This window comes from Mustela erminea, chromosome 4, assembly GCF_009829155.1.
Source record: "Mustela erminea isolate mMusErm1 chromosome 4, mMusErm1.Pri, whole genome shotgun sequence".
Classification (NCBI taxonomy): Eukaryota; Metazoa; Chordata; class Mammalia; order Carnivora; family Mustelidae; genus Mustela; species Mustela erminea.
The window spans coordinates 143100840-143123370 of record NC_045617.1 but is presented as its reverse complement, the minus strand read 5'-3'; the positions used below and the strand labels follow the sequence as shown (position 1 = coordinate 143123370).

Here is a 22531-nt window from a genome sequence, read left to right as displayed (position 1 = left end):
ATTGTTGGTTCAGCTTTATGCCTTAGAAACTGACTTTAGGTGACTTCTTTTTTTTTTTTTTCTAAGATAGAAAGTTCGACTTTGATTTGCTTTTCTCTCTTTCCTTACAAACAATTTTAAACTGGAAAAGTTGAAAGCTTTGCTGGAGTGAGCAGTAAGTCCCCTTATTTACTTGCCGGGAACGGTGAGGGGTTGTGATAAGGCACGGCAGTTCGGGAATGGAAATTTACGTTCTTAGCCAAAGCTGACCTGGGGCTTGATGTCAGGGAGCCCTGATTTGGTTTATTAAGTCAAACAGATGATTAAATTCCGTGCCTAGTGCTCAGCCCATGCTCCCTGAGTGAAGGCGTAGCGCTTAATTGAGTTCCTTTTCTCTCATTTTCATGCTCCAAGTTTTTATCCCCAAATTAAAGCTGGTAGCTACCAAATTTTTAATTTTTTATTGCGATACGATAGAACACAGAATTTATTTTAATCCTCTCTAGTCTACGACTTGGCAGCATGAAGTTCATTCACAGTGTTGTGTGACCATCCGCACTGTCCATCTCCAGAACGAAATTTCCCATCCCCCCCAATAGGAGCTATACCTATTTAAAAAAAAAAAAAAAAAACTCCTCATTCCTTTCTCTCACCAAGTCCTGGTCTAAATGATTTTTAAAGGTCGAAATGTTCAGGGAGAAGTTCAGTCCAATGCAGTGTTTTGGGGACACTTGGCCAGAAAGATGGAACTGAGGGTTTTAAAACATCTGCAGCGGGGGAAGTTTTGTTTGTTTGTCCCCTTTGGTTCAGTTCAGAGGGTTTTTTGTCACGTACCGGGTTCTGTGGCGGGGGAATGTGAAGTTAAGCCCTCTTGTCTGCCATCAGATTGTTAAAACAGTCTGCGGGCCCAGAGACCGGCGCACTGACCGGGCGGTAACGTGAGGAGCTGTCCCCAGGCCAGCAGTCGGGGGCGGGGGGGGGGGTATGATGAATATAGACTGGTTGGAATAAGGCTTCATATTCCTCTTGGTGCACCTGCTTTATGACTTAAGAATGGTACTTTCTTCTGTTGGTAAGCACGATCCTTACTATGGTTGGAACCCTGCTTGGAGCACGAGGCTTAGTTTCCTGCGTGAAATACTTAATATTTCCACTTTGCTCTAACCTGAGTGTGTGTGGTTGTGAATGAGAGAGAGAGAGAGAGGAAGAGATAACAGCTCACTCTCCTTGCTACCTCCTGCGTCTTCACTCACCCTTCCTGTTCTCTCCCCCTCCCTATCTTTCCCATTCCCATATTCTGTATCCTAGGGCTTCAGGGCTGGCTTCTGGACTAAATCAGCTCCTGCTTTAGGAGGAAGGCAAGGCCCTGGGTGGCTTCCTAGGGAAAGTCTAACGCGAGGTGGGTTGTGCCGGTGGGGATGGGGAGGAGGAGGGGGAGGGGGTTCTAGGCAACAGGGGGCATCTGGCATTGTTCTGGCTTTTTGGGAGTGCCCCAGATTCTGGGAGAATCCTTTTCTGTGGGGAGCTTTCTCCGTGGGCTTGGCTCTTTTCCATACCCCCTTCCCTTTAACTTTTTTTTGGGGGGGGGTAAGCCTCAAGAGAAATACTTCATGAATTTGTGTGGCCTCAGTTCGAACTTTGTTATGGTTTAGCTTGCATGGGCTGGTCTGAAATTAACCTTTGTATTATTTATGAATAAGGAAGCAATGACTAGCCTAACAGGGACTATTTAAACCGCTTAAGCGAATAATTGTTTTATCCAGCTCCTTAAAACATCATTTGCATATAATTGATGTACTCATTATACGTGATTATGAATTTAATCCTTAAAGCTGGCCCCTTCTTGAATCTCGGCTGAGCTGCACCGTGTTAGGCTCGTTCTCATTACTGTTTATATTGAAATAATGAAGGCAATTTTCTTTGGGCTTAGTGTACAATTCTGGTTGTTTTTCCCTAATTAGTACTAATTAGTGAGACTCCACTTCAGCCCAGGCTGTGTTCCAAGGAAGGATCGCAACCTCCACAATACGGGCGTCCAAGTTAATTTATCTGTAATAATACAGTAGACGATACAAGTAAAGCCAGTTTGGGGCTGGTGAACTCAGAACCTCGAACTGCTCAGAGACGAGAACCATGTTTTGGATAAATGGTGGTGGAGGGCACGATTCCCAGTAAACACATTTCCTAGCCCTTCGGGGGGGCGGGATCAGAATCCTTTCTAGCATTTGGAGCCTGGCACTGTTTACCACCTGAGTGATCTGAATGGTGGCCTCACTGAGTCTTGGCAAGATGGGTCGGTGGGGAGCAGCAGTGAACATTTCTGGAGGGCTGACTTGGGCTCTGCACTCCGAGTCCCCTTCATTACTTCTTTAAGACAGGTACCACTCTAATATCCATTTTCTTCCCAAGGGAATGGGCTTCTAGAGGACAGATGGCTCTCTTGAGGCCAAATGTTCGCTCTGTAAAGACACAGAAGCCAGGGGTTCTGCCCCTAGAGCCCACCTCTCAGCCAGCATCTTCTCACCCCTGGGAGCTTTTGTAAAGTCCTCGGAAAGGTCGTAGGCCCCCAAAAGAGAGGTGGTGGTTCCAGGTGTTGGGCGAGGCCAGAGGCAGGAGGAGGACTTGAAGGGCTGCTGGTCCCGTACCGTCCGCCAGCCCTGGTTTTCGGCTCCAGCACAGACCCCAAAGGGGCTCCTCTTCTCTTGGTTCAGCTCATCTTGTCACTCACCATTTCTAACCACACATTTAAAAGTTCGTTCCTCAACGGGCACAGCCCTGCTTCGTTGTTCTTTTCTTTTTCCACTGGGTTCCATCCAGGCGGCTTGGGCGAACGACTTAGCGGCTCTCAGGACTTCTCATTCCTTCCTTCTGAAGGGAACCCGCTGGTCTCCAAGCCAAGCACCAGATAAGCAGTGTGCGGTCACCGACTGTGCCAAAATAAAGGAGACAAGCATAGAACACGTCGTTTTTCTTTAGAATGACCCTTCAGAAGTCACTCTGGAGCTGGACTTGAACTTCATTGGGAAAGAATGAATAGAGCCTCAAGAAAGAGTTCTCCGAGATCTCCCCAGATCTAAGACCTTACAGTGCTGTGACTTAGCTTACTTATTTTTTATTTTAATTCCAGTGTAGTTAGCATAGAGTGTTATTCGTTCAGGTATGCCATATAGTAATCCAACACTTCCGTGTGTCACCTGGCACTCATGATGACCAGGGCATGCCTTAGTGCCCATCCCCCGTTTCTCCCATCCCCCACCCCATCTGCCTTCTGGGAACCATCCGTTTGTTCTCTGTAGTTCAGAGTTTGTTTCTTGGTTTGTCTCTCTTTTCCTATGTTTGTCTTGTTTCTTGAATTCCACATAGGATTAAGATCAATGGTATTTGTCTTTCTGATTTATTTCACTTAGGATTATAATCCTCAAGACCCATCCATGTTATTGCAAGTGGCAAGATTTCATTGTTCTTATGGCTGAGTAATATTCCTGTGTGTGTGTGTGTGTGTGTGTGTGTGTACGTACACACACATACATACACATCTTCTTCCCCTCTTCCATCAATGGACACTTGGGCTGATTCCATAGTTAGGCTATTGTAAATAATGCTGCTATAAACATAGGGATGCATGTAGCTCTTAGTATTTTTGTATTTTGGGGGCAAATACCCAATAGTTTGATTACTGGATCGTAGAGTAGCTCTATTTTTATTTTTTGAGGAACCTCCATACTGTTTTCCACGGTAACTGCACCAGTTTGTATTCCCACCCACAGTTCGAGAAGCTTCCTTTTTCTCCGCACCCTTGCCAACACTTGTTGCTGCTTGTATTTTTTTAGCCATTCTGACAGGTGTGAGGTGACATTTCATTGTTGTTTTGACTTGCAGTTTCCTGACGCTGAGTGATGTTGAGCATCTTTTCATGTGTCTGTTTGCCATCTGGATGTCCTTTTTGGAGAAAAGTTTGCTCACATCTTCTGCCCATTTTTTAATTAGATTACTTGGTTTTCGGGGGTGTTGAAGTTGATTTTTTAAATAAAATATTGTAACAATTAACGAACTAAGTGAAAAGAGACAATTAGCCTTTTGGTCTTCATAATGAAAGTATGTTGATTTCATCAGATCTCTATTTGATTACAACATTGCATAATTAAGGAATTAGAAACATTATACTCATGGCAGGGGACATTTTCTTATAGTTCTGTGAAGTGGAATAAAGATGGAAACAGGAGCTTTCTCAAACTGAGTGTGGGTAGAATGCTTTGGTAATTGGGTCCATGTGTGGTCTCCATGGTGGCTGGCCCCGAATTCACATCTCTAGCTCTGCTCTTTGTCTTGTGCTCTAAGCTTTCCTAACTGTATCTTGGCAGCCCCGGCTAATACCTACTGGCATGTCATGCTTAATACGTCCAGAGCAAGCTCCAGTTTCACTTTCAGAGCTGGTTCTCCTCTTGACTTAATGCTGTGCCATTCATTTCATGCCATCTTTAATGACAGCTCTTGGACCTGTCCAAGTCCCCTCAGTTCCCTGTTTCTTCTGGCCTCTGCTTCTGAGCTTAGACATCTCCCCTTACATCAAGTGGGTCACTAACTCCTGTTGCTTTGTTCTGATTCATTTTTCTTTTATTTTCATTTTGCGTTGTAGGAGGCTCTCTTGCCTTCTTACTAAGCAGGCGCACACTAAATGCTAGTGAATGAATACAAATGAATGAATAAAAATTAAGGCCACCAAAGAGCGCAAAAGGTTTCTGGGATTTATAATGGTACCAGTCTTTTCAATTGTTTTGGTTTCTTTTCCAAGGAGAAACTACTGCCTATTTCTCAATCTGAAAGCTAGACAAACATTTAATATCTCTTAAAGCAGCAATGTGACTTTTGTTCCATATCTTAATGTGTTGTTTTAAAAACCATAGCTGATGCGGTGAATAACGCAGCTGGCTTTGGGTTTCGCGGAGTGGATAAGGATGGCACTTTCTGTTGGGATCTGCTTTCTAACCTAAACATCTGGAAAATCGAGGTGAGTCTATTACACTTTTGAATTAAGCTCCCACGGTGAATAAAGCAAATAAAGCAAATGGTTTGCTTTCAGTGGTATCCCTGGGAGCTCTTCCTCAGAGTGTCCAAGGGAAAACGCTCAGGGCATCCCAGGTCCAGCAGGCTCCCGGACGTTCTGCGTCTTAGAATTTTTTCCTGTCTTTGTACAGATACCCACTTTCTTGACAGTTGTAAAGGTTCAAAGCATGACATGCAGAAACCTGTAGAAGAGCCAGGAAAATCTTCCTGTTGTTTACATTCCTGTACTCTCAACTAGAAACTACACATGTCATTTTCTCTCGTTTCACGGACCACTTTCTTGCGTCAAGAGTACAGACGGGAAGCGCCTGTATTTAGATTTTGAATATTGCAAACATTCTCCGTGGTCCCTTTTAAAACATTTCTAATCCAGCTGCTTTTAAGAAGAACGGCCATGGCACGTAGCTTTTAGGCCACTAGAATCCGTGTGGTTTTGGTCTTTCGTTGGCTTTGTTCTTGGACCACACCTCTGAAGATGAGGACATCTTCAGAGGTGGGCTTTTGGGGCACATCATTCTTGGTTTTCCTGGCATTGTGAGCAGAGTGGAAGGCTCCGTCTTCGACCCTTTCCTCCTCGCTGTGGGGTGGGAGTAGGTTGAGGACAAGGTTCTCAACTTACAGAAGGACTGATTCTCTAGCCAGGTGACTCAGACGTGCTGTTGGTTGTGGGTTTCCCCCCAGCACAGGGCAGGCGGGCGCCCCTGGAGAGTGAGCAGGAGGGGAGTGTGCCGTTAGAGCAAGAAACCAGGAATGTGAAGACCGGCCACCTGCTCCCGTTAGACGGACGCTGGGCCAGCAGGAGACACGGCGGATGGTCTCCCCCTTCTTGACGCCTGAGCTGTCTCTTCATCTTCACTGGCTTAAACCAAGTTGCAGCCTCCAGAACCATTTCCCATTTTTGGAAAAGCAGTGTAGATAATCTGCAAGGTTCTCCTCTCTATACAGATGACGATCCGAGGCAGTCCAAATGTGTTAGGACTTTGCTCCCTCTTCCCACTAAAACTTTCTCTTCCTCTAAAGTCTTGGATCGCTGCTGGCTGCCTCGGAGCGCTGTGGACACTTGTACTTTCCAGAGGCTCCCTTTTGCCTTTGGCTGCCCACCAGGACACCAAGACACAGTCCTTTCACCGTGGGATGGGGTCTGGGCAAAGGGCTAAGCTATGAAGTTATATCTTTATTATTGAAGAAAACTAGATGGGGAGTTTGCATATTCGGTAAAGTTCACAGCAAAGAGCTAAGGAAAACCAAGGAATCTGATTTAGCTAAGGTACATTGAAGCTGTGCATATAACATTAGCCAGCAAAGATATAAATAATTTTGAAATAAAAAGTCATAATACAATATGTAGCCTCTATCTGTCAGCTCCATCCATCCATCCATCCATCCATCCATCCGTCCGTCCGTCCATCCGTCCATCCGTCATCTCTCTCCTCCTCCCAAACATACTGTGTTAGGCCAGTCAGTGCGTGGGCTAGGATTTTCTTATGGTTGAAATAGAAAAAAGTGGCACTTCCACCTTTATTAGGAATTCCGGTTCTTGAATGTCTGCTTTATGCTTTCTAATACCAGCCTTTGATAAGACCTTTTTTAAAGAAAAAATTTAATTAACATTTATTTAATGAGAAAACCCACTTGATGGCTTATTTTAGAATCTCTCTTCTTTGGTACCTGAATCACTGCCAGTTGGGTGATGTTTGCTTTCTTTTTTTTTTGTACTGAGACCCCTTCATGCATGAAATCGCACGCTATTCTAATATTCTAAATATTGGAATTCTAATTGTTGTATTCTAAATACAACTGGAAACATTTGAACCTGAGTGGCTATTTGTAGAAGAAGTTCACAAGACAGACCTAGTTTATAGACGGCTACACAGCGAATGATGACAATTTTAGGCTGTCTCCGGAAAGGCCCTAAATTGACATGATTAAACTTTTCCTGCGGCAAAGCCTCTTTGAGACTGTTTAGTTTTAAAACTCAGATGACTTTAAAAAAAAAAAATTTTTTTTTTAACCAGAACGGAAGAACAACCTACAGGACATTCCTGCAGTCTTCCTATAACTTGAAAATAAATTTTGAGGGAAATGAAGACTTTGCAAGCCAAGTTCTGGTGCAAAGTCAATCCTACAAATACCGGAAAATTTTACTGCGTAGGATGGAACCGCTGATTTACTCTTGACGGAGGAGTCTCCGTTGAAATAGCACATCTCTGGCTGCCAGGGAAATTCTGGGGATGACTTTCCATTACTTGGGGTATTTTTAAAGCTAATGATAGGTGTTATTTTCTTCTTTCTAGACTGCCACAAGTTTCAAAATGTACTTAGAAAACTGGAATATTCAGACAGCGACTTGGCTAAAGCGGTAAGGAAAATACAAATGACCTCATCCCTCATGGCACTGGGATAGGTTTAGATGGAAGTCACCAGATGACCGGCTGCTCTGCCAGCCATGATGCGGTCACCGGACACTTTTGTTTTGTATGAACGTCTATGCCCTGGAAGTGGAGAAGTAGGAAAGGAGTGATGTGAGGAGGTCACAGTGCAGTGTATTTATTTTATCGGATCGCTTCCTAGTGCTGTTCCTGGGTATCAGCCGCTCACTTCCTATTCATAGCAATCCCACGGGAGGTTGATAGTTAGCCCCATTTTACAGATGAGGAAGAGGAAACACAGAGAGGTTAGATCACTTGCCCAGAGTCACACAGCCGATGAGGACTAGAGAAGAGCCCCAACAGACCGTTTCCAGGGCTGGGCTCTTAAACCTCTGTGTTGTGCCCCCTCTTACCTAGAGGAGGGTGCATTGCTCAGACATTAAACAGGGTCAATGTCAGCATCAAATCACTGATGATCTCCATTTACACCTAGCATTAAAGGCTTTGTGGTATCCCAGATAGTTATGCTTTTTCACTTTGTGTTTTTTGTTCGTGTTTTTGTCCTTTTGTTTCTCTACACATTCCAAAATTGGAAACCTCACTTAGTATAGAACTAGTAATATGCTATCCTCGAAGCAACAAACTCTAGCTCCTGTGTATTCCTATCTTATGCGTGCAGGGGGAGTATGAAACTTTCAGGCTGGAGATCCTCTTTTTGATCCATAGCGTTTTTCACAGGTCACAACACGTGGGGGTAAGAGACAAGGTATAGTAACAACTCCAAAGTGAGCTTATGCACTGTAATCTGAAAGTTGATCTGAACATGCGATCTTGGAAAATTTGCACCTATTATTGCTATCAATTTTGTCAATAGTTTATTTTTAAAGCTTTTATTTGACAGCAAAAGAGCACAAGCAGGAGGAGTAACAGAGAAGGAGAGGGAGAGAAGCAGGTTCCCTGCTGAGCAGGGAGCCCAGTGCAGGACTTGATCCCAGGACCCTGGGATCATGACCTGAGCTGGAGGCAGATGTTTTACTGACCGAGCTACTCAGGAGCCCAGTATTTTAACAATAATTTTAGCATAAAACTCTATTTCTGTATATTGGGTAATCCCAGTGTACCAAGAATCCCACCATCTCCATTAGGAGTTTATGTGCTAAGATGACTGAACATACATGAGCACATAATAAATGAAAAAAATATTAAAAAATCATTTTAGAAAAGGAAATATCTTATTTGTACTAACAATAAAGAGTGTAAGAAACCAATACCTGGGCAAACTACCCCATTTTAACGGAACATTGCAAGGGGCATCCCAGTCCTGTGTTTCTCCCCCCAGATGCATTCTTTGTATGAAAAGGGAGCCATAATCTCGAATCTGGGTTCAGATTGGTTACTTTTGACAACCCATACAGAGCAGCATTGGTGTTTACTATTTGAATTCCTATTTTATTTTGTATTTGGGTCCTCTTGTTTACTAAACCACATAATGCCATTGGCGATTTGTAGATTGAATTTGTTTTAATAAACAACCAAGGGTCAAAGATCTTCAGGTTATCTGCAGACAACTTCCAAACCCTCACAATATCACTTTTTAAAGCACATTCATGGATTGAAATCCCATGGACACTGTAAGATCTGAAAAGTCATGTAGTTGACACACTGATTTAGTGCTAGAGTCATCGCCAAGAGAGAGGAAAAGGTTTGCTGTGGTGGCTAGTTCGGTGGCAAAGGGGCCAGGTTGGAAAGATGAATTAATTTTGATTAGATGAGCATATCTGCTTCTAAAAATGCTATCTGGATAAAAATTTTTAGTGCCAGTGGCACTTAACCATAAGTATTCCAGATAGATTAGGGTATTTGGTGGAATAAGCTTCTATAAGGCATAGAGTGACCACTTGGACCTTTATTAGATATAATTAGATTTAAATAATTAAATATTAGATAGATTTATATAATTAAATTATTAGATATAATATGATGGTGTCTAGATCATTTAGTTCCACACACATCAAAGGTTGAAACTTCATATTCTTTTCCCCAAATGATTGGACTGTGAATGGCCTGTTTGGTAGCATTCAGGACATGGAGTTCAGGCTGCAGGGATTGTATTGAAAGTCCCTGATAGGGAATTGATCAAATGGTTTTTGGATGGCCTGAAGACGCAACGTAGGTAGACGCTTCTGGTCTGAGCTGTAACTCGTGCCTTCTTCTCCATAGAGTGTGCTATGAACGGGTTCCTTGGTACCCCACGGTGCTAACCTTCATCTTGTCTGCCCTGTGGCATGGTGTCTATCCTGGATACTATTTTACCTTCTTAACTGGAATCCTCGTCACAGTAGCAGCTAGAACGGTAAGCTTCTTTTGGTTGTAGGAGCTTTTCCTTAATCATCTATTCACCCTTAGAGAAATACTTTGATATATAGGCATTGTGGGCCATAAAATGAACTATCTACATGTTATTTATAGATGGTGTTTGCAAAGCAAAAGGAATTTTAGGAGTAATGAATGTATAATACCTTAAAAAGATGAAAACTTTTTAAAAAAGAGAGCATGTGAGCGCGTGAGTGGGGGTGGGGGGTAGAGGGAGAAGGACAAGCAGACTCTGTGCTAAGCATAGAGCCCAAAGTGGGGCTTGATCCCACAACCCTGAGATCATGACCTGAGCCGAAACCAAGAGTTGGATGTTCAGCTGACTGAACCACTTAGTAATTGGGGTTCTATAGGCTTCATTTTGATTATAGTCCTCTTAATTTCTTAGTTCATTAGCCTAAGTTTAGAAATAATTCACAGTCTGTGCAGATGGTAAACTTGTAACCATTGGAACTGTGTTGTCAGAGATTGCTCTAACTTTTCATGCTCTCAGGCCTGATCCAGTAAATTTGTGTAAAATTCTTTGTGGATTTTATAAATTTGGTTCTCTAGGTTTTTGGGGTAGCCTTCAGTTTGTCCTAGAGTGTTCCTATCATCTGCTGGGTATAGAGCAGGACGATAAAGACATAAAAGATATGCCTACCCTTAAAGAATGAGATGAGCTTGTATGTAAGAAATTGCAACTCCACATGCTCTGACTGTCAGATAGGGTTTTGTATTTGATTTAGTCGCAATTTGAAAATGATCGTGGCTTTCCTTATTCAGATGCCAGGAATTTTTAATGACATTTGTCAAACTCTATTTTGGGTGTGAATTTAGGAGCACCAACAGAGCTATTCACTCATTCTTTAATTCATATATTCTATGAATATTTCCAGAGCCTGCCTATGTGCCAGTTTAGGTTCTAGGCACTGGGATACCCCAGTGAACAAGAGTCCCTTCCCTGCGGAATTCCCATTTTAGTTAGGTGAACATTTGCCGGGATATATGTGTGAACAAGAATGATAATTGATTACAACTTATGCTGATCAGTGTACTTTTTGAATAAAGTATGTATTGTACATGGGAAACAGAACACATTTTCTCTTCTGCCATTCATCTGCCTAGATTATAAAAGTAAAAAACAGATGGCCGGGACACACTAAAACAAGGAAGAGAATTTTATTAATATATCCAGAGTATTATTCCTGAAGATGTCTTTAGCTCTGTGATCTCAGCTGGTATAAAAGCATTGATTTATATTAAGCCTTTCTTTTGGATGGCCTGGAAATATTTTTTCAAATGAGTTAGGTAGAGGGTGGAGAGGACTGATAGAACAGGCTTCCCAGGAGAATGAACTCAATAATGAAATGTCTTATGGGCTTTCTGATACACTCATGCATTCCCACTGGAGGGAGCTCTGGCTCTCTCTTGAACTTGGGGCCAAGAAGGAGTTTTTAACCTACCTCAGAGCGTGCCATTGTTTTAGCTGTGCCTTTGATTCTTGGATCTGGGAATTAGGTTTCTTTCTGGAGGCCCATCTAGTCCCATATGTCAAAAGACCTACAAATTAGTTATGGGAAAATGAAATTTTCCATAATTAAAATTGTATCAGATTAATGTTTGCTAACATGGAATAAGATTTTTGATGCATTACTAAATGAAAAAAAAAAAAGCTAGAAAATCCATGCCATCAGTGAAAATACAAATATGGGAATGTATGAGTAGAAAAAGGCTTGGGAGGTTATGTGCCAAGTTTATAAGCAGTGCTTTTTATCTGAGGAGAGGTCCAAAAAATAATTTTTTTGGCTTAGTTCTTTGTTCTTTTGATATAAATATTTTTATAATAATAATAAAAAGCATAATGGTACTTTGGATCGCCTGTATTCCTGAAGTATACGGCCTACATGCACATGGTTTTGCCTTCCTTGGCTTGCAGGTGAGGAACAACTTCCGCCATTACTTCCGTTCCTCAAAAGCCCTCCAGGTTGCATATGATGTGGTCACCTGGGCGGTCACTCAGCTGGCTGTCTCTTACACCGTCGCACCCTTCGTCATGTTGGCCGTGGAGCCAACCATCAGCTTATACAAGTGAGTCTCCATTGTTCTCAGGGGCTGATTCCTACCCTGGTCTGTTCTGTGTTTGACTTGGGGGTTGGTGAACTGGATCACTCTGTATTAAGAGCTTCTAAATACAGCTTCGACGTGAAAATGTCCATAGACAGCTTCGAGAGGAGTTGCTTATCTGAGGGATCCCAGCAGACACACAGCAGTACCTCTGAGCGAAGCTGGTGGTGGGCAACCCTTTGGATATTCCTGACATAATGAAGGGACGCTAGGACCGTGAATTTTGAAGGGCTACATCTGGATTATAAACTCAAGAGGGTGAATGTGCTGCCCTTGCTTCTTCTTCCTGGGGTCAGGCTATGTTGGAGTCTCAGGGGGCATCCTGAGAGCAGGACAGAGGCAGGTAGCAGCTGGTGTTCACATGAGGAATTTATGGTGTGAGCTGTTGGGGGTGGAGGGGAAGAGATAGACCAGACCCGAGATGCCAGGCCTTTATAGTCAACCCCCAGGGGGCCTGAGGAACTCTAAACCTATTCTCTCGCTTACTTGTGCTATTTCACTCAGGTTGAATGAGTGTGTTTCTACTCTTGCCAAGTGGTTGTGTGACCTGAGGCAAGTGATGACGCTCTTACCTGGCTTTTCTCACCTACAAGTGAGGTTAAGAGTAGACTCATTCACAAAGTGCCCTTTTAGGATTGAAATGAGGGGAACGTGCAAAGGGCTCAGCCTAGCCCCTGGCATACAGTCTGTACTCGGTTGGCTCGGACTTGTATTGCACTGACTGAGAGCTTGTCCCGGCTTTTGTAGGTTATTCTGAAGTCCTTGCTCTGCTTTAAAACCGAACAACGCAAACAGGCCCTACCCCTCAGTGGGGGTTTCCTCGTAGTTGTCCCACGGGTCAGAAACGATCAGAGCGGCTTTTCCTACTCAATACACAGATAGCAAGGTCAGGAGAGATTGTTTTTCCCACCCAGGTTATAGGAAAAGAAGGTGGAGGGAAGTATGTATTTCTAGGGAAGTCTGTTTCTGTACCACCACGTAGCTCGTAGGAGTTATGTGAGTATGACCTGGAAGCTGAGCTGGTTTATGCACAGATGTTTCTAGACGGGGGATGCCAGAATAGCCGGAAGAATTCTAGTCGCCAGCAACAGGAGCTCAGAGTGTAGCTGCTACAGAGGGAGGAGCACGAACCCTTTCAGCTCTGGAGTAAGAACATTGAAATTGAGCTCCCTCTTCAGAGAGAAATCCCCCTCTAAGTACCCCCCATTTCACTGAGCTCCCTCTTCTGAAAGATTTCCCCCTGTCACTATCTGAGAGATATCTCGCCTCTCCATACCCTCTTTTCATGGAGCTCCCTCTTCTGCTGGTATCCCCCATCGGTACCTCCCTTCACTGAGCTCCCTCTTCTGAGAGATATGATCCATATAACTATCGGAGAGATATCCTATCTGAACCCCCCCATTCACTGAGCTCCCTTTCCTGATATCCCCCTGTAAGTACCTCCCTTCACTGAGCTCCCTCTTCTGAGGGATATCCCCCCCTCTCCATACCCTCCCTTCACTATATCAGATATTTCTTGTATATAAGAATTTATAATTTATATGTAAGAATTTCTTATATATAAGAACTATAGACTTTACTATACAGATATATCCTCCCTTGTCACTCCTCAACCTTAACTGAGCTCCTCCTTCCTAACCTCTGTTCTCTGACCTCCCTCTTCTAGAGATATCCCCACTGTCAGTACCCCTCTTCTGAGAGATTTTCCTTTTGTCACTACCTTCCCCTTCACTGAGCTCCCTAAGAGATAGCCCCACTCTCCCTACCCTTCCTTCACTGAGCTGCTTCTTCTGAGAGATATGTCCCCTGTCACTACTCCCCTGTCACTAAGCACCATCTTCTGAGAGATCGCCCTCTGTCAATACCTCCCGCTTCACTGAGCTCCCTCTTCAGAGATAACCCCCCAGTATTTCCCTTCACTGAGCGTCCTCTACTGAGTGATTTCCCCTTTGTCACTACACTCCCTTTCACTGGGCTCCCTCTTCTGAGAGAGCTCCCCCTTCACTGAGCTCCCTCTAAGAGAGATATCCCCCATCTAAATACCCACCTTCACTGCACTCCCTCTTCTGAAAGTTATCCCCCATCACTACCCCGCCTTCACTGAGCTCCCTCTTCTGAGAGATATCCTCCCTGACAGTAACCTCCTTCATGGAGCTCCCTCTTCTGAAATACACTCCCCCGTCAGTACCCCCTCTTTACGGAGCTCCCTCTTCTGAGTGATTTCCCCTTGGTCACGACGCCCCCTTCACTGAGCTGCCTCTTCTGAGTGATATTCCCCCCGCCCCCGCTCCATACCCGCTTCATACCCTCCCTTCACTATATCAGATATTTCTTATATATTTATTATTTATATAAATAAGAATTTCTTATATATATAAGAATTATGGACTTCTCTATACAGATATATCAGATACCCCCCCATACCCTCCTTTTCACTACTCAATCTTAACCGAGCTCCCTCTTCTGAAGGATATCCCACTATAACTACCCCCGCTTCACTGAGCTCCCTCTTCTGAGAGATACCCCCTCTCAGTACTTGCCCTTCATTAAACTACCTCTTCTGAGATACTTCCCAGTCAGTAACCCCCTTCACTGCCTTTCCTGAAAGATACCGCCCTTGTGAGTATCCCTTCGTGGAGTTCCCTCTTCTGAAGAGACATCCCCCCGTCACTATCTGAGAGATGTGCCACATATCCTTACCCTCCCTTCACTGAGCTCCCACTTCTGAGAGATAGCCCCCCTCTCCCTACCCTCCCTTCACTGAGCCCCTTCTTCTGAGCGATATGCCCCCTGTCAGTACCCCTATTTCACTGAGGTCCCTCTTCTGAGATACCCCCCCATCAGTACCCTCACTTCACTAAGCTCCGTCTTCTGAGAGATCCTCCCTGTCAGTACTCTCCCTTACCAGAGCTCCCTCTTCTGAGATACCTCCGTCAGTACCCCCACTTCACTGAGCTCCCTCTTCCTAGAGATATCCCTCCGTCACTGTCTGAGAGATATCACCCCTCAGTACCCTCCCTTCACAGAGCTCCTTCTTTTGATATCCCCCAGTCAGTACCCCTTCACTGAGCTCCCTCTTCTGAGAGATATTCCTCTGTCACTACCTCCCCTGCACCGAGCTCCGTCTTCTGAGAGATATCCCCCCTCTCCCTACCTTCCCTTCACTGATCTCCCTCTTCTGAAAGATATCCCCCCTGTCACTAACCACCCCCCCCACCACTGAGCTCCCTCCTCTGAGAGGTATCGCCCCGGTCAGTATCCCTGCTTCACTGAGCTCCCTCTTCTGAGAGATACCCCCCATCTACTAACCCCCTTTCCCTGAGCTTCCTCTCCTGAGATACCACCCCCTGTCAGTAACCCCCTTCACTGAGCTCTCTTTCCTGACAGGTATCCCCCTGTGAGTACCCTCTCTTCACTGATCTCCCTCTTCTGAGAGATATACCCTCTCTTCCTACCCTCTTTTCACTGAGCTGCTGCTTCTGAGAGATAACCCCCTGTGACTTCCCCCTTCATTAAACTCCTTCTTCTGAAGATAACCCCGGGTTAGTCCTCTTCTGAGAGATAGGTATCTTCTGAGAGCTGTCCCTCAGGGTAGTACCCCTCTGAGATACACCTATCTTCTGAGAGATATCCCCCTGTTACTAGCCCCCTTCACTGAGCTTCCTCTTCTGAGAGAGATCCCTCCTCTCCATACCTTCCCTTCACTGTTTCAGATACTTTTTTTTTTTTAAGATTTTATTTATTTATTTGACAGATAAGAAATCACAAGTAGGCAGGGAGGCAGGCAGAGAGAGAGAGAGGAGGAAGCAGGCTCCCTGCGGAGCAGAGAGCCCAATGTGGGGCTCGATCCACACATTATTATAAGTTATAATTTTTATGTATAAGACATCATAGACTTCACTATACAGATATATCACATATCCCCCCTCTCCAGACCCTCCCTGTCACTACTCAGCCTTCACTGAGCCTCCCTTTTGAGGGACATCCTATCACTACCTCTCCTTCACTGGACTCCCTCTACTGAGAAATATCCATCTTGTACCCCCCTTCAATCAGCTTCCTCATTTGAGAGGTAACCCCATGGTTACTGCTCCCCCACATCCCCGTAGTTACCCCCGTAACTACCTTACTTTCACTGAGCTCCCTCTTTTGAGAGATATCTTCCCTGTTAGATACACACTCACTATGTTCCTTCTTCTGAGAGCTCACTCCCCCTCTCCGTAACCCCCCCCCCCCCACGGAGCTCCCTGTTGGAGATATTCCCTCTCTGAGTAACCCCTTTCGCTGAGTTCCCTCTTCTGAGAGATATTGTCCTGTCACTGTACCCCCTTCACTAAACTCCCTCTTCTGAGTGATACCCCCCATCAGTACCCCCTTCACTGAGCTCCCTTTCCTGAGAGAGATCCCCCTGTCAGTACCCTCCCTTTACTGAGTTCCCTCTTTGAGAGCTATCCTCCCTGTTCATAACCCCTCTTCACTGAGCTCCTTCTTCTGAAAGACATCCCCCCTGTTTCTACCTTCCCTTCACTGAGCGCCTTCTTCTGGGAGATATCTTCCTGCACTACCCCGCACCCCCCTTTCACCGAGTCCCTCTTGGGAGATATCCTCCCTGTCAGTACACACGCTCGATATGTTCCTTCTTCTGAGAGCGCTCCCCCCTCTCCATAACCCCCCTCACTAAGCGCCCTATTGGAGATATTCCCTCTCTGAGTAACCCCTTCCGCTGAGCTCCCTCTTCTGAGAGATATCCCCGCTCTCCCTGCCCTCCCTTCACTAAACTCCTTCTGAGAAATAGCCCCCTCTCAGTACCCTCCCTTCACTGAGCTCCCTCTTCTGAGAGGTATCTTCCCTGTCAGTACCCAAATTCACTGTGCTCCTCCTTCTGAGAGCTACTCCCCTCTACGTAACCCTCGTCACTGTGCTCCCTCTCAGAGATATTCCCCCTCTGACTAACCCTCTTGACTGAGCTCCCTCTTCTGAGACATAACCCCTCATCACTATCCCTCTTCACTGAGCTCTCTCTCCTGAGAGCTATCCCCCCCCATCAGTACCCTCCCTTTATTGAGCTCCCTCTTTGAGAGATATCCCCTTATTCATAACCCCCCCTCACTGAGCTCCCCTGTCAGTACCCCGTTCCACTGAGCTCCCTCATTTGAGAGGTGGTCCCTGCCCCGCGCCCCCCCCCCCGCACCTGCTCTGCCCTGGCTCTCAGCTGGTTTGCCCCCTCCATGCTCACCCTGAGGGCAGGCCCCCTCACACACAGCTCCATCTTCTTACCCGCTGCATCTGTGACCTCCGGCCAATATTTGCCCATTCCGGTCTACATTTTCACACGGAGCTGGTTTTGTTAGCGCTCTTGCTCTTGCTAGCAAGTCGTACCTCGCTATGCCCCAGTATTCTCAGTGCGTGATACTGCCGAGTGGGTGATTTTTTTGTTGTTTTTCATGTGGTAGCAGAAATGACCAAATTCAACTCAACACCATTTCATACCTTATGTTTGCTGGGCACCGTTCTAGAAGCTGGCGAGAATGTGGTGAGAACAAAAGAGACATCAGTCCTGGTCCCACGGAGAGGCTAGTATGATGGAGGAGACCGGCATTAACGGACCGATTTATAACTACTCACTGAAATCGTTTTCTGAGTGAATGGTACAAAGATCAGACTCCGACTGGCCATCCAGGGCAGCCTTGGGGTGAAAGTGGCCTTTGGGCTAAGACCTGGGCTACAGAGGAGGCGTGAAAATGGACATAGTGTGTGTGAGGATGGGAGGGTGGGGGGGGGGCGAGCCGGAGCACTCCGCACTGTGCTCCAGATCAGGGAAGCATAGACAGGCCCCTTGTGCTAGAGGAGGTCTGGCACTGAAGCCCCAAGTGCCATGAGTGTTGGCAGAGGGTAGACTCTGTGGTAACTAGCAGTGAGCTGGGCGAGAGAGAAGCAGGGGTCAGGATCCCTGTTTATCTTTGCAGGAAGTGGAAACTCAGAGTGGGTAATTGAAGAAAACTCACACAGTTGGACTGGAGTTTCAGACCCAAAGTTCCTTTACAGCAAGAACAGTAGAAAGAATGTTTCTTCGGGAGAAGCTGCTTGGGAAGAATGTTACTGGTGGACCATCAGGCTAAATAGGGATTTGTGTGAGAGAACATGCATGTAACGGACGACAGCGTGCTGGTTCCTACACTCGCGGGCTCAATGGGAAGAATCAGATCCAATCCAGATCACCCAAGCAGATTTCCGTTTCTCTTCACACGCAGTCATTCCCTATCCAGACCAGCTCTGTCCCCTAGAAGTGTCTGCCATGACAGAAATGCCATCTGACGTATTAGCCATGAGCACATGTGGCTAGTGTGACTGAGGAACTGAATTTTCAGTTTTATCTTCTCTTAATTAATTTGAATTTTAAGTCACATGTTGCCAGAGGCGATCCTAGATGGCTTCTCAAAAGGGAGCCTGCTTCTCCCTCTCCTGCTCTTCCTGCTTGTGCTCTTTCACTCTCTCTTAAATAAATAAGTAAAATCTTTATTTAAAAAAAAAGTGTTTTCAGCATCTCTTAAGACAATCACTGAATCTGATGGAAGAAATGAAAATGGAATCGTCTTTTAGTGGAGGTGGGTCTGGTTACATTCCAGATCTATTCCCCACTGGGGGCTAATTGTGTCACCGGCAGTGAATGACAGGTGTATGCAAATTGGCTGCTCAGTCTGTCCTTCGCTGCTTAACATTTCAATTTCAGACATGCTTTATTTTTAAACGTAGTCAGTTTTCAATCTATCAGGACTTCATAACTTTAAATTCCTCCCTAATCTTCTTTCTTCTAAGCTGTAAATGAGTCCCAAGTGAGCACTTCAATGTGTTATGAAAGAACCTGTCTTCACTCAGAATGCTAGGACTAAGTACAGACTGAGTGAATTCAACAACAATTTCTCACCATTGTGGAGTCTGGGAAGTCCAAGATCAAGGCGCCCCAGATTCAGTTTCTGGTGGAAGCTCTCTTCTGGGCTTAAGAAAGGCTACCTTCTCTCTGTGCCCTGACTTGGCAGAGAGAGATGAGAGATAGAAACACACAGGGACAGCTTCTGCTCTGGTTTCTATTTTCTTAAAGGCACTAATCCCATCATGGGGGCCTCACCCCAACCAAATTACCTCTCCAAGCTCTACTTCTCCAAATACCATATTTAGTCCATAGCAGAACGTTGCTATGAACTCATTTTGAAAAGCAAAACTACATACGTTAAGTATATGACCCTTAAATTCACGTGCAAGGATGTTAGAATTTGTATAGCTATTTTTGCAGATAACAAAGTCCTCGAGTGTGGGAATTGTGCCTTGTTCATCTGTGCATCTGGAGTACCTAGATCAGCCCTAGCGTGCTCCATACATCTTGTTTTTCCATAATAAAAAGATAAAATAGGTCTTAAAATTTTAGAAAAATATGGTGGGTCAGAATAGGTTTCTAAACTTTGCCAGAGGTTTGAAATATTTTTCCCTTGACTCCTAAAATATGTGGCTTTAACATAATTGTTCCAATGTAGCTCTGGTCACATAGGAGAGATTATGGCAAAATGCAAGAGCAAAGTATACAGATGTGCAGGCTGAAATTTATGCCTGTTGCGAACCCTAGTTTACACCTGTTGAGCCAGTGTGTCTGTCTGTAGAACTCTTTCATTCTCTGTGTTTTGGTTTAGACAATAAAAGAGTTGCTCACTTACCTGGGGCTGGTTCGATTCTGGGAGCCCCTCATGCCCACTTTTACTTTCCATGGTTTCAGTCATGGTCATGTGCTCTCCAGAGACCAGTGATCCTCCTTCTGATATATTTGGTCAGAAGGTCAGGCATAGCCCCACGCTGCTAATTTAAATCATCTCCTGTCATCACAAGAAGGGTGAGTATAGTACCACTATACTGGATTTTGAGAGAGAAGAGACCACATTTTCATAGTATGAAACCTGTCCTCCAGCTCAGTGGGGGGAAAGTATACCCTTACCTCGTATACTTGTCTTGTTTCCCATCCCCCTGAAGGAAGAGATGGGGGCTTTTTGCCTTTTAGTAGATCCTCGTTTAATGCTTTGTACATCCAAAGCAGTAAATGCTTATTGAGAGAATGAGTGAAGATGTGTTCCCTTCTGTTAGAAGTCTTGACTATTCTGTAGACATTTTGGAGGAAGTTTAGGGGATAAGTAAATTATCGGATTCCAATGTGTCTGACCTTATGATCACAGAAGCTAAGGAATGATACATGAATCCATTGTGGGTCTTTTCCCCTCCTTTTAACATTACTTTTTCCTTGCTCTTCAAACAGCATTGGAGAAAGCCTAAGTCAGCCTTTCCAAAAGGATCTAGAACAATTGTACAAATGCAAGCTGTTTCTAATCAATTACATTTACAGATACGCCCAGTATGGTCTACTCTGTGCTCAGTGTGCTGAACACATTTACGCAATAAAAGTCCCACAGACTCAAAAGCAACACTTGTTTCTTATTAGTTTGGATGAAAGCGATTTTCAGAGTTATGGAGTAAGCTTTGAAAATCTGGATTCTTCTGGCTTCTAACACACACAAGAAGAACCCCTTATGCTTGAGTACATCAGCTAAAGTGTAGGCTGTGTTTGTGTCTAGGGAACAGAATATAGGGTTTGCATTTTCCTGTATCCTCATATATTTTGAGTATTAAGGGGATTCTGACTGTCTGTTGTGGGATTAATGTTCTTTGCTGTACCCAGTCCTGTGGCTTTGGCCCGTCTGTGGCCTGCTCACCTGCTGGAGGTTTCCGCGGTGTGGACTGAAGCCGATCTCTTGCTGGACTGCAGATGGTGTGATCACACGCATGCGACATTTCCCGTTTGTATCCTTGTGTGCAATTTAATTTTTGTGTATGTTTTATTCTAGGTCCATGTATTTTTATTTACACATCATAAGTCTCCTGATAATACTCTTTCTGCCAATCAAACCACATGCTCATATCCAGAGGCAGCCTCAGACTCTGAACTCCATTAATAAGAAAAAAAAAGACTGATCCCTCCAAGGAAGCCGAGCAAGTAAAACTGCAAAATGTCACAAAGAGAAGATCAAAGACTCAAGGGTTCGCCAGGCACTTGGAAGTGATGTTTACATGCATTTTTTTTTTTAAGTGCAGGGAGTATTTTATAAAGCCTTTTATATGATTAAGTCAGCCATGTCCAGTTGATTTAATATTTCCGAGGACATTTGAGTGGTGTGGAGACTGTGCCGGCTTTGTAGACAGAGACTGGCCATTCTGGGCTGCTGGGTCTTTGCTTTTCTGGCATGATCTCCCATCCCTGGAACCCAGACATCTGCTCCAGAAGGCAGAAGGTAGTTGCCAACAGAGCTTGTCTTCCAGAACATACCCCAGCCAGACACAGTTGTTCCTCGGGAAGCTGCAGACCCTTTGAGCACAGCGACTACGCACAAGACCGTGGAAGAGAGGATCCTGCAAGGAGGAGCCAGGAGGACTTGCTGTGAACACTTCAATGGACTGAAAGGCATGCCCTGAAGTAGGCTGCATTTTTTTTTCCTCGCAGGGACAGAATGCTTCCCTTTTTTCTTTGAACTGAGCCAAGATTGGAAATCAGAAAGTCTCCTGTGCGTGTACCCCAGGAGTCTAGGAAGGGCTACTGTTTTCCATTTCACATGCGCCCTCTGTCTTGCCCAGGGATGGCCTTGAGAAACACCCAAATGTTTGCACCACCAAAGGCAGCAAAATGTCTTTTAAATAAGTAATTTTTTAAAAAAAAGGTAATTTAAAATTATATAGAAGCTTGGTAAGAAGCAACAGACATTTTTCTCTTTGCTCCCCTCATTTCATAGAGGTGTGAATGATCATGGCTGTGATGACACGTGGGCTGGTTTTCACTTTTCTGATTTTGCAGCTGATGAAATCGGACTGTTTTAGTTGAATCTGAAGATCATTTTTAACTTTGTTATGAATGTGCTGTGGTTCCTTTCAGGGACTTCTCTTGGGTAGTAATTCTATGTGGGAGAAAGAAACATGGTATCAAGTGTGCAAAACAATAATGGTGATGCTGATAATTACATGTTGCAATGGTGTGCCCTCAAATAAATGCCTCAGGAGAGGAGAACCTGTTCAAATCAGATGGTCAAAAATGGGATGCATACTGAATGAATACTGTGTTTCTATATAAAGGAAATGTTTCTGAACAGAAAGCTTATTTTTTTGTTTCTGGGAGTGGAGACCACACATTCTGAAGCATGTGTGTATATTTGTGTGTTTCAACAAATATGCACAAACTTAAGGTTTTTACTTGTTCAAATTTGAGCACTTATAACATGTTCATTTTGTCCTCCATGTCAGGTACTTGGACGGTTTGGGTTTTTGGTTTGATGTCCTGTCTTCATTCCCAACTTTGCAGGTAGGCTTAAACCCCCTTTTACAGATGAGGAAATGGAGAATCAGAGGGACATTTGCTTACTGTCCCCACAGTCACAAAGTTAGTGATGAAACAGAGATTAAAATCCAGGCAGTCCCCAGAGAGCTGCTGGCAGTTGGCATTTCCAAGAAGTATCCTTCTGCTTCTCTTAGGACAATGACACGTGAAGTGATGGCTTGTCCCTTGGAGAGGTTGTAAGGTGCTCGGAGAGAATACTAGAACCTGAACTCTAGGCCTC

At 44.7% G+C, this 22531-nt stretch overlaps 1 protein-coding gene across 2 annotated transcripts in view; it reads left to right on the top strand.

Annotated features, from left to right (window-relative positions):
* Positions 1-21994, top strand: part of MBOAT1 (membrane bound O-acyltransferase domain containing 1) — a 109698-nt gene extending 87704 nt beyond the window's left edge. The window contains exons 9-13 of one of the 2 annotated variants that reach the window (XM_032341211.1): positions 4884-4987; positions 7338-7402; positions 9633-9765; positions 11704-11855; positions 20774-21994. In XM_032341211.1, the coding sequence (XP_032197102.1) occupies positions 4884-4987; positions 7338-7402; positions 9633-9765; positions 11704-11855; positions 20774-20900 (581 nt within the window). In that variant the 3' untranslated portion in view covers positions 20901-21994. Of the gene's footprint in view, positions 1-4883; positions 4988-7337; positions 7403-9632; positions 9766-11703; positions 11856-20773 lie in introns of those variants that run through there. The other variant, XM_032341212.1, reaches the window with a different exon arrangement.
* Positions 21995-22531: the final 537 nt, after the last annotated feature.